This window comes from Haliaeetus leucocephalus, unplaced genomic scaffold (genome assembly GCF_000737465.1).
Source record: "Haliaeetus leucocephalus isolate CR32 unplaced genomic scaffold, Haliaeetus_leucocephalus-4.0 Scaffold257, whole genome shotgun sequence".
In the NCBI taxonomy this organism is placed as follows: Eukaryota; Metazoa; Chordata; class Aves; order Accipitriformes; family Accipitridae; genus Haliaeetus; species Haliaeetus leucocephalus.
In genome coordinates this window covers 142,471-154,660 of record NW_010972693.1, presented here as the reverse complement: position 1 = coordinate 154,660, position 12,190 = coordinate 142,471, and the positions used below count along the sequence as shown (strand labels likewise).

At 57.1% G+C, this 12,190-nt stretch overlaps 1 protein-coding gene across 1 annotated transcript; it reads right to left on the bottom strand.

Annotated features, from left to right (window-relative positions):
* Positions 1-7,614: 7,614 nt before the first annotated feature.
* Positions 7,615-11,407, bottom strand: SMO (smoothened, frizzled class receptor). The gene is made up of 11 exons (XM_010568789.1): positions 11,210-11,407; positions 10,805-11,014; positions 10,552-10,724; positions 10,145-10,364; positions 9,917-10,040; positions 9,741-9,833; positions 9,418-9,526; positions 9,036-9,221; positions 8,526-8,674; positions 8,299-8,433; positions 7,615-8,141 (listed from the first exon to the last, which is right to left on the bottom strand). Exons 1-11 carry the CDS (start codon positions 11,354-11,356, stop codon positions 7,615-7,617), a joined length of 2,073 nt encoding a protein of 690 aa, XP_010567091.1. The 5' UTR covers positions 11,357-11,407.
* Between the last annotated feature and the right edge of the window lie 783 nt (positions 11,408-12,190).

Sequence of the window (12,190 nt, the reverse complement as noted above, 5' to 3'; positions counted from 1 at the left end):
CCGCGCCCCCCCCCCCCCCGCCCCCACGCCGCGACTACAACTCCCGGCAGACTCCGCGCCGCCTCCCGCCGCGCTCCGCCTACCTGCCGCGAGGCGCGGGGCCTGCTGGGAAGTGTAGTCCCGGTGGGGGCCTCGCCGCCGTCCCGCCGCTGTCGCCCGCCCGGGGCAGAGGCGCGGAATGGCGGCGGCGGGAGGCGCAGCCCCGTCAGGGCCGGCCGGAGCCGCCGCCCGGCTTGTAGGGGCTTCCAGCGGCCCCCACGCCCTTTGGGGGTGGCCGGTGCAGCGTTTGACCTCTTTCCCTGTGGAGAAGTTTGTGGGTTTTTTTCACATTTTAGTGGAATTTTCTGTGTTTCAGTCCGTGCCCGTCGTGCCACCGGTCGGAGGCCTCTGAGCACCTCCCAGCGCAAGGCCCTGTGTCAGGCTGCTCCCCCGGGCCCGCTGCTCCTCCACAAGCATAAACCCTTGAAAACGAGGAGCCAAGGGGTTCTGGCAAGGAGAGCGCGGGATCAGAGAGCCCAGAAACTTGCGGTCCTGCCAGGTTCTGCAAGCCCACAGAGCCCCTTTGTGGGTCAGCCTTTCTTCAGGGGCCTTCATACAAACAAAAGCCAGTAATGAGCCACGTTTCTCTAAATCCAGTTCTTCAGGAAAGCTCCTCTTAGGGAAGGGGAATTCAATCCCATCCTTGGGGGTTTTTTTCATTATTATCGCTATTAGGATAAATGCAGTGTCTGGGCACAAGCCAAGGACTGAAGCATGTGTGTTTGGGGCTGTGTGAGCGCAACGTTTCTGTCTCGTTCGAGGGGCGGGAGGTCGTGTCCAACACGTCAGGACGGTTGGAGGCAAAAGGACAATTTCTTGATCCCAAAAGGGGATGTCATCGGCCAAGCAGGAGGGATGCAGAGGAGCCTGGAAAATGGAGAGGCGTGAAATACTGCAAGCTTGAGGGGAGTTTCAGGATCCACCAGAAATGCCAGAAGTTAGAAACGTGCAGGACAAAACAATGCCAAGATTGCCACGACTGGCGGAGTTTCCGATTCCCAAGTTAACACCCACAGCCCAGAATCTTTGAGTCACTTGCAAGCCCTGGGTGAGCTCGGTGTTTGAGATGAGCAGGCTGCGAGATGGGGCACACAGAGAGGGGGAGCACACAGAAAACTCCCCAAAATCACAGGCAGAGGACCGATCAAGGGAGGGAGGCAGCAAAACCCGAGAAGCCGAAGGAGGATTTCACACTTGGAGAGGAAGAACCAGGTCAGCAGCTGATGGCACGCTGCGTTGGTAAAAACTCACTGGGGACAGGAGGAAAAACGGTTTCATTATATGCAGGGGTGGCAGCTGGACTGGAAAATGCCTAGGACGGAGGCGAGGCGAGAAAGGGCTGTAAAGCATTTAATGGGCTCCAAAGGCAACCCTGTACCAGAGGCAGCGGAGAGGATGACGGGAGGAATGTGCGAGGGGGGTTGAAGTTAAAGGAAAAGAAGCACATTACTTTGTGCATGGAAAGTGCCAGGGAGAAGTCCCGACTTCGTTCAAGTAATGCTATTTCCTTACTGAAGTGAAATCAGAATCTGCCTGCGGGTTTCCCAGCACATTTCTCCCTCTCCCTCAGATCAGAAAGCTCAGTCTCAGGGCAGATTTCAGTCTCAGAAGAGGCCTTTGAAAACAAAACTCTTTGAAAGCTGCTGTGGGAGGGATTTGAAGTTGTAGCCGATGAATATCCCTCCCCTTTGATATACGCTGCAAGTTTCTTGCAGTCATAAGACAAGAGCAGACTCCATGCAAAGCCCCAGCTCCTGTAGTGCCACAGTTCTGCTGCGGAGTGGGGCTTGTGCTGACCTGGAGCCCCACTCGGCAGTGCCAATGCCCGGGGCAGAAATCCTCCAGATGTTGTCGTCTCATGGTGCCATAGATCCCACAGTCCAACAGAAAAAATGCCAGGTTGTTTTGCTCATGCCTGACCTGGGGGAATCTGCCGCTTGGGCAAAATCCTGACCCTGAGTTTGGTCCTTTGCGCTACCCACACCCCAGCCGTGCATCGCCCACCTGGCTCAGCATAGGATCATCACTGCACTTGCCCTGGTCGCCTTTTAAAGAGTGCAGTCCTCAAATGGGGTTACTGACAGGGATGGTGTTTTCCTGGAAAAAAAGTCATATACTAATGTTAGCGTGCCCAAACACACCAGCACTAATTGGACATGCCTCCATAACATCGGGGCACAAACCACTGCTCGTCCACTGAGCAAATAGATGATATCACAGCTTGCCAGAGGTCCAGCAAACCATCCGCACAACCGGAGCAATGTGCTAGGCTGTACTTGATGATTTATCTGGAAAAACAACGGATATCAGGAGAGGAAGGGAGAGGCCGTTTGGTTAGAGAGGACTGAGTGGTTCAAACAATCAGGGCTCTGTGAGAGCGGCGCCAGCGGTGCCTACGAGAGAGGTTCGGGCTGGCTCCTTCCCCATGCTGCGCGTGTGGAAGACGGCAAGAGGGACAGGAGACGGGCAGTGAGGCAGGGCTGCCTTTGCCTGAAAGTAGATATTGGGCATCTTCGGAAAAAGCAGCCTCGGAAAGGCAAGAGCCTTTCCCTTGAGAGCCGTGGCTGCACGTAGATCTGCATGGGCAACAGCCTGGTTTCTCATACCAATGATGACTACAAACAACAAAATAAGCCAGAAAAGGAGTAAAATAGCTGCGGTCTCTCCCAGAGCTGTAAGGACAGGCTCAGCTGTGGTCACCAGCCTGTTTCGCCTGTGCCTGACCTGCTGGCGTGGAAATACCTCTTTCCCAGACAGGCTGGGGACGAGCACGCCACACGTGGTGGAACCAAGCTGGACCCAGTCCACCACACAACACCCGCAGTGCTGCTGGCGGGGCCTGGCGTGCAGGATCCTGCTTTGAAGGGACTACGTGGCGTGGAGCAGAGGCAGGGCACAGGCAGATGCCTGCGCTGCCTGGGAACCAGCACACATAAACCCCCAAATGGAGCGTATCATAACCCAAAGGTGAGGGAAGAGTGAGATTAGACACCGATGTCAGACATTTCGTAGTCGTCTCTGTCCTCTTTGCTCCCTGGCACGTGATAATCAGAGAGGGAAGGGTGGAGGAAAACCTAGGCAGACACGGGTGTGCTCTGGTGCAGACACCCATGCGTTGATCTTGCACAAACAAAGAAAACCCAGGTTTTCCTCCACCACAGCAGCTGCAAAATGGAGCGTGGCTGAGCCATTCGGCTTGTGAATTGCCATATTGCCCTGAAATCCTCCATCTGACTACACTGCACCGTGGGGAACGGCTGGCATTGTGCGGTGATGCCGGACGCCTGCCTAGGAGGAGACCGGGCCGGTTACTGGGTCAGCAGAGCCCCTGTCACTTTCACAGGCTGGATTTGCCCGTTCCTGTGATGTTCAGTCTTAAAAGCAGCACTGGAAAATCAAGCCAGCAGCCAAGTGTGTGCTGGGGTTAGTGATGGAGGGCAAGACTGCTCGGCGTGGATGCTCTTCACCTCCCTGATCCCAATTAAAAGCAGCCGAGCCTCTGTTAACAGGGATGGTACAGGCTGCTGTACAGCCCCGCGGCACGCAGTGATCCAGGGGCAGAGCAGGGGAGCTTCACCCAGCACGGCTACACAGGCTGAGCCTTCCAGACGTGAAGAAAAGAGAAAAAAAAAAGAGATTTATATGGAAGTTTTTCAATTCTTTAAGACTCTGATACCCTACTGTAAGCCGACAGACACAGTAGTCATCTTGCTGAGATATATATAATCCCAAACTAGCAGTCGATACCACCCTATAATACTAGATCTTCTAATTGTACCTCCTGTACAACACATATGATTTTTAAGATGATTCAGCCTACCCCTGCCTCATGGCATTTGGACATTTGATATGAGCAATCCGTTTTTACTGCAGCTATTGATTTGTTCTGGCAAAGTCCCTGCGACCGGCCTGCGCTGTCGTAGTTTTCATTCATTTAATTATGGCAAAGGCAACCAGATGGCCAGATAGTGCCGACATTTGTCCCCGGGGGCGAGCGGTTAAGTGTATTCATAGTGAATATTATCCAGATTCCTTGAAACCTCCCTGCCTTGCCCTGATGAACACTCTCAGGGGTGTTCAGGGAGAAGTGTGACCCTCCACATTTTTATCTCCTGCGCCTCCCAAAACCCACTTAAACTCAGAACAGCGGGATAGGGGTGCATGCATGTGTGGAATTCCTCTCCTTGCGCTCAGTTTTCATGAAATCTTTACAATCTTTACCTGCAAGTCTGCAGCCTTTCTGCTGAGCTCAGCTGAGTACTCTGCCGGGGGGATGCCTGACGGACAGACAGACAGACACATGCATAGGCATGTAATCGTATGAGCCTCGTTTCCTTAGGAAATGGGCTTAAAAGAATAACTGGAAGATATTAAAGCCGTTTCACAATGGGAGGGCAGGCAGGGGGAAGAGGAAGGGCTCTTTGCTCCTTTGTAATGTAAAGTGGAGCCTGCAATATTGCTCCTCACCGAAAGGGAAAAGAATAATAAATAAGAGGATGTTATTTACGTGTGACCATTTGAGCTCTTCCCTTTCTTTCCTGAGGATACTCGATGTACAGCTGGGGAAATTAATTGGGTTTTGCCAGCCAAGGAGCTGAGTGGGTGACATTTGGGTCACTCAAGGGAGGAGATTTGTCCCTCGGGACCTTAAAACTAGCCAGTGACCTTCCCCAATGCTGAAGGAGTTAGAGAGAGAAGATGCTCTTGGGGAAAGGTTCAGGGGACGCAGCATGGGGAGAAGCAGCGGCCCGAACTCCAGTGTGAGGGTGCTGAGGATGGAGGGGACCCTTGTCCAGCCTTGTCCCTGTCCCTAATAAAACTGCCCCGGGGGAGAGATCTCCTCCGTCGGAGCTGGCTTGGCCACCCCGGGGGTCTCCGGTCCCTTCCCCTAACCCACGTCACGGGTGTTAGCACTGCTGCGGGCAACCGCACGGCTTTTGCTGCTCACATTAGTGGTTTCCTGGCTGTGGTTTCCCGATGAGCTGCATGGGTCAGGGAAACCCACGGTGGCGGCTGGCAGCTGCTGCGCTACCCGTCCCCAACCCAGTCCCACAGCTGGAGAAAAATCCCCTGGAGCCGAAACAGTGGCAAAAGCACCTCCCTGCCTTCTTATTCTTAATTCTTACTCCCCTGTGGAACCTGATCCCGAGCAGCGTATGCTACGAGCACCCATGGTGCTAAGTGGGACCACCGGCCACTTTTGGGTGGGGATGCTCAGTGCTCCCGGACCAGTGCCAGGGCAGGATGCTCCGGGCACAGCAGGCGTGAGAAGTTGGGCTGAATTTGTCCCTTTTAACCAGGATGATTTAATCATAACCCTGTTTAAATGGTGGGTTTGGGTGGTTGCTTCTCATTTTTCCCACTAGAGCAAAGAGCTGGTTCCATCTTCTGAGCACCTTTGTGAGGAAAACGTGGTGCTTCCCAAGATAAGTGCTTTTTTCTTCCTTAAAAAAACACTTCTTTGTCCCTGTGTGCCAAATCGAGGGGCCTTTTTTGGTGCCTGGGGGAAAACATAGGGGCTGTGGTGGGGTCAGGATGGCTCCCGTTGTTTCCAAAATTAAGTATTTTAGCTTTTTGTTCCAAAACAACATATCATTTAGGAACAGCTGCTTCAATGCATTTTTCTTTTAAAAAAAGAAGCCCACAAAAATAAAATTAGGAGAAAAAAAGAAGCCTACAAAAATAAAATTAATATAGAGAAACATTCTGTTTCACCCCAGACAAACCAGCCTTTACTCCAGTTTCCTGCTGCCCACCTGCACCAGTGCAGAGCCCTGCGATGGCAGCAGAGTAGGGTTGGCCCATCCTGCTCACCAAAAACCATCAGAACAAGGCAATTTTCACTGGCCAATTCCACCCAAATTTCAGAGGGGTGCTTGGTCTCCGGGATAACCGAACACACGGATGCCTCGCCCCCAAGCGAAATAAAAAAAAAAGACACTTTCTAAAAGCAGTGTTTTGTCCCCAAAAGCACTGTCCGCACAGCCCATCGCCTGGTGCTGAGGGAAGCAGCGGGTGCCCCTGCACCCTACAGACTCCACTCCAGCTGAGGCACCCAGCAGCACCCCAAAATTGGGGCCACCCAACTGTGGGTTTGGGGATATTTAAGCCCGTAGTGCCATCTGCTGGCAAAGGGCCCCCCCAACCCCCCCCACTTTGCTGCCAAAGCCCAGTGAATGTCCCCCCAAACAGACCCCATAGCAGCCACAGGCGTTTCCATCCCCTCACACCTGCCTTCTGCGGGTGAAACAGCTGGGATGGGGGTCTTTAAACAGTTTAAAGCAGTTTTTAAAGCAGTTGGAGCCCTTTAAGAGAAAGGACAAAACCCCAGAACGTTTCCCCACAGTCGATACCTCCCCAAAGAGCCCAGGGCAGACGCTGGCAATGGAAACTTGGCAAATTTAATACTGATACAGGAGGGTTTTCCTTTACACAGCAAAAATTAACCCGTGGAGGTCACCGGGATAGCAAGAAAGCCAGGAGCCTACCAGGATTTAATAAAAACACGTACAGGGATAATGGACAGATACAAAACACCAGCAGGGACTGGAGACCTCCTGCCTCGGAGCTCGGCCGGGTTCGCTGTAACTTGGGGGTTTTTCTTAATAAAAATAATAAAAAGCTTTGCTCAGGGGGTTGGTGCACCTAGACAGCAAAGGCAACCACGGCTCACCTTGCATGCCCTGGGATTATAAAGTTTCTTTTTTTGTTTTCGCATCGTGGCTCGGGGAGCACCCGTGCACCCCAATGCAGCTCCCCATCTCCCGTGGCCAGAGACTGCTGTCCCACCAACCCTCTGTTTTGGGTCTGGTTCAGCTCTCTGGGGAGCTGGAAGGCACTTTGGGACCCCTGAAGAAATAGGGTTGCACCCAGAAAAACGGGTGCACCCCAGGGGTGCTGCTGCCGCTGAGGGAGGGGGAGGTCAGCTCATCCCGCTGTCGGCCGCAGCACCCGAGCGGAGGCCATGCCTGGCCATCACATCTCGTGTATTATACAAAGATTAAAAAATTAAAAAAAAAAAACAACAAACAAACCCTACTGGCACAAGTGTTTGTAAGCTCTACGTACCATCTAGCCGTGGTTGGGGGCAGAGGGCGAGCGAGGGGTGTCAGCAGGTCCCAGCACCCTGGGACGTGGGACAAAGCTCACCAAAATCTACCCTGACCTACACTCGCCCGCTGCCTGGTACCGCTGTCCTGGGGGGGCCACCCACTCCCGTCCCTGTCGGTGGCAATGTCCCCCTTCTCCTTCAATCCCTGCAGGACCTGGGTGGGGTCTGTTCCACCGACATCCCATTTCTCTTCTCCCAGCAATGCTGGTGGCGGGGGGACACCCCAAAACCCTTCTGCCAGTGTCTTGCCAGGCTGGGATGTGCATCGAGTCTGTCTGGGCGATGTGGGGAGAAATGCTGTCCTCCGAGGGGAGAAATCAGCCGTGGCTGGGCCGGAGAGATGCTCGGGACCGGCCTCGGCAGGACGGGGTGGGCTTCGGTGACCCCTCACAGGCTGCCCATGCTGGACGAGTCTTTGGGTCTCACCCCAGGTGTCCCTGTCCCCTTGCAACATCCCGCCAAGCTTAAAAGTCTGAATCAGCGTCCAGCAGCTCCGCGTCCACCAGGTTGGTCCGAGAGTGGATGGGGGCCAAGCCGGCCCGTCGGCCCTGAGTCCTGGGCAGGGTGCCGGGGTCAGGGGGCCAGAGCGGACCCCCGTTGTGCTGCCGGCACCCGCTGCTGGGGCCGGGGCTCTCCTCGTCGGGGGACCCGCTCTCGGGGCAGAAAGGGTTGCTGATGAGGTGGAAGACATTGGGTCTGCGGCAGCCATCCCACGGCCCCCCAGTGAAGGTGGCTTCAGACTGGCCGGGCGGGAGCCCTGGGAGGATGTCAGGGGCGAAGGCAACCAGGCAGGGCTGGGGGGGCAGCCGGGGCAGGCGAGGGACGGCGCTGGGGGCCAGGGGGGCTGCAGAACCCCCCAGGCAGTGCTCGGTGCCTGGGCACACCTCCTTCTTCTTCTTCCTCCGCTTCTTCTTGCGGCTGCTGCGCTTCTGCAGCTCGGGGGAGACGTCAGCCTCCACCACCCAGAGATTGGCCCTCTCCTCTGGCGGCACTGCAGGACATGGGATGGGTGAGAACGGCCTCATCCTGCCCTGTGCCCCCCCGCCAGCCCCAGCCCCCCCCAGCTCTGCCTCCCTGCACATCCCCAACACCCCTCAGTCTGGCTTGTCCCCCCGCAGAGATGCCCCATGTGGTCCCCAAGGACTTGCCAGGCGTCGCCACGGGTGTCACAGAGATGTCCTGGGGAAGAATAGCTCCTCTCCTGGCCACCATCTTGGTGACATGCTGGGCCCACGCTGAGGACACGTCGGCCGACGGCTCGTTGATGTCGAATGCTAAACCGGCTGCAACGACAACAGGGCAGCCCAGTCAAGGCGGAGGGGACAGTGGGGACCCCAGGGTGCTGCTGAGGTGGCCACCTCTCACGGGCACGTACCCACGGGGCCGTCGTGCGAGACAGTGTGCATGCTGAAGGACAACTCCTGGCCCGGGTCACGCAGCAGCTCCTTGCGCTTGGAGAAGGCCTTCGCGATCATCTTGCTCTTCTTGATCCTCTTGGGCTGGTCGTCACTCTGCCCCGTCAGCCTGGGGACACGGTGGGTCAGAGCAGGGACACGGGGTAGCCCAGGCACAGGAGACACAAAACCCCAGGCATTGGAGCTGGGGGCACAGGGACCCTCCCCGTCTCCCTCTTCCACTCTGGACAGAGACACCAAGGGCTGTGGACTGCGTTGGATGGGTCTCCGGGGATAGAGGTGTCCCACAAACAGGACACGAGACACCTGCAAAGTGGGAGAGGCCACCCCATTCCCAAACCACTGTCTGCTGCGAGCCCACAACTCATTGAGCTGACGGACAAAAATCTGGGGATGACCTCCAACACCTCAGGACGTTGGAAGGGGCAGAAAGGGTCACACAAAGATGGGTGACATCCCCGGGGTCCCACCTGCACCAGGTGCGCTTCCAGATGAGCAGGGTGGCCTTGGTCCAGACCCAGGTGCTCATGGAGACCCCAGTGCCGAACATGGCGAAGAGGTTGATCTTCTCCACCAGCAAGCTCGGCCGGTTCTTGATCTCGCAGTCCGGGATGGGCTTGTTGGTCTGCGTGGCAATGGTCACGTTGGCCTCGCACCTGCGGGGACAGACACAGGACGGTGGCCATAAGGAAGGGGACACCCAGCGACACCCCACAGCTCTGCAGAGTGGAGATATGGTGGCAACGCTGGTGGGGGACACGGGGCTCTCCACTCTGCAATGTCCCCTGCTAAACTTGAGGTGCTGGGATGCCACGAGTGTCCCACTCGCCCTCCTGTCCCCATCCCACTCACAGGACGTATTCCCGAAAGCTGCGCTCCCACTCCGCCTGGTTGAAGAAGTCATAGAAGTGGCAGCCAAAAGTGATGAAGACGAAGCCGAAGGCCAAGAAGCCGAAGATGCCTGGAAGACAAGTGGAACATCCCTGGTTTAGCTAGACGCCAGCAACACTGGGACAAAGACGCTGCACCGGGGCCGTGCTGCTGTCACTACAGCTTTGTCCCCCACTGCAGCCACCCCTAGGAAGGTGGGATGGGGCTGTCTGGGTTCAGGGGACAAAACGTCCCCAGTCCCACCCAAATTCCCATGGAAACGGTGCCGATGGAGCCCTGCTTACCCAGCCGCAGCATGGTCTCGTTGATCTTGCTGGCCGCCTTCTCACTCAGCAGCCCGGGGTGGTTGCTCTTGATGGAGAAGAGCGTCATGACACCTGCAGTGGAGAGATGAAGTGGTCAGGGCAGGGGGGACACCCACAATGCCCCCGTCCCCACACCGGGGTGAGCCCAAACCTACCCCGGATGAGGAAATAGCCCCCCACGATGAGGACGAGCCCAATGGGAGCCAGGACAAAGCCAGCCCGGTAGCGGTAGTTCTTGTACCCCACGAAGCAGATGCCGCTGACGGAGTCACCATCCACCTGGTAGAGATGGGGACGGGGGGTTCGGTTGGCTGCGGCCACCCCTCCCTACGCACATCACCCTGGCAGGGAACCGCCAGGACATGGGATCATGGTCCCGTTACCTGCGCCACAGCCAGGATGGCTACAGTGAGGACGAAGGGGATGGACCAGGTGATGAGGTGGAAGTAGGAAGTCTTGCCCAGCAGTGGCTGGTAGGTAGTACCCAGCGCCTTGAAGGAGGTGTGCCAGGCGTAGGTCAGCATGACGAACCAGATGACACCCGACATCAGCGAGTAGTAGACGATGACGAAGATGATGACACAGGAGAGTGTCTCATTGGAGCTACAGGGGGAGGTGAGACAGGAGGGTCACCTCCTGAGGGGTCACAGAGGAGGAATGGTGTCTCTCCTACCCCATGGAGCATCCTCCATGCTCCCAAGAGGCCAGGAAACCCCAAGAGCCCTCCTTGGTCCCAGGGACACCTCTTGGCATGTGGCTATGGTGGGATGGGGACAAAAGTAACACGTACGTGGGTTCCCCCAGCCGCATGGTGCCATCGGCCCGGCACACGATCTCGTCACGGGCGCCATCCATGAACTGTGCCAACCAGCCGATGCTGCCCACGAAGAAGCAGGCGTTGACGTAGAAGAGGATGACAGCGGGGTAACGGTTGGAGTTCCTCCAGTCGGCAACGAATGTGGCCTGACAGGGGGCAGAGAAAGGGACAGCTTGGTGCCCGGTCCCCTTTTGGGGACACCTCCCTGCGTCCCCCCGCATCTCACCAGGGTGAAGAAGGTACAGAAGATGGTGACGGAGCTGAAGGCAGCAATGTAGACGTGCATCTCACGGTGCTCCTTCTCGGTGAAAAGCGGATTCTGGCACTGGATGCCACAACCCTCCACATCCTCGTACCAACTCTTGGGGTTGTCCGTCCGCACCAGCGGCGCCTCGCACTGCCCCGAGCTGTTGAACTTGATGTTCTGCACCTCATTCTGCCGGAGGAGAAGCAATGCCGTGAGGAGGAGGAGGCATCCCCACGGCGAAGGCTGCGCTGCCGGGGTGGACATCAGTCCCCCATGGAGGACTGGGGACAGCCACCGTTTCCCTGCTCCCACTGCCCCATGGGGATTTGGAGCCCGTGGCAGCATGGTGGGGTCTCCCTCTATGTGCGCCCCCCCTCCCCGTACCGGGCATCCCTCAGGGAAGCGGTCAGGCGTGCACTTGAGGAAGTCGGGCCAGCCACGCTCACGCTCCACGATGGTACAGGGCGCACGGGTGGCCTGGCAGAGGGTCTGGCTGGGCAGCTCCACCTGGCCGTCCTCGCACTTGGGCATGTAGACGGCGCAGAGCAGGGGCTGGATGACGTCCCAGCAGCGTGGGGCATTGCGAAGGCCTGCGGGGACAGTGCCGTCACACACACATACGCGCCCCCCCCCCCCCAAACCCAGGCAGACCCACCTTGTGCCTTCCCCCCACACTGCTGCCCCACGGGGACGTGGGGTGGGATGGGACGGGGCAGACCCCAGCTGCGGTGGTGGGGAGCACCGGCACTGTCCGCCCCGTCAACCCGGGACACGTAGCACCCAGACCCCTCTATAGCACCTCTGGGGCGCCATGCCCGTCCCCAGGTGCTATACTGGTCCCCTGCTATATGGGGCTCAGCCCCGGTCCCCTGCTATACTGCTCTCCCTCTATACTGTACCCAATCCCAGGTCCCCTGCTATACTACACCGGTCCCTGCTCCCCTGCTTTACAGCTCCCTATACTGTACCCTATGCTATGTCCCCTACTATACTGCTGCCCTGCTATACTGTACCTATCCCTGTGCCCACCCCCAGTCCCCTTCCCCTCCATACTGTACCCAGGCCCCCTCTATACTGCTCCTACTATACTGCTCCCCTCTATACGGCACCCATGCCTGGTCCCCTACTATACTTCTACCTCTCTATACTGTACCCACCCCCAGTCCCCCACTATACTCTTCCCCTCTATACTGTACCCACTCCCAGGCCCCTGCTATACACTTTTCTATACTGTAGTCACCCCCTGTCCCCTGCTATACACTTTTCTATACCGCACGCACCCCCAGGCCGCTGCTATACACTTTTCTATACCGCACGCACCCCCAGGCCCCTGCTATACACTTTTCTATACTGTACCCACCGCCC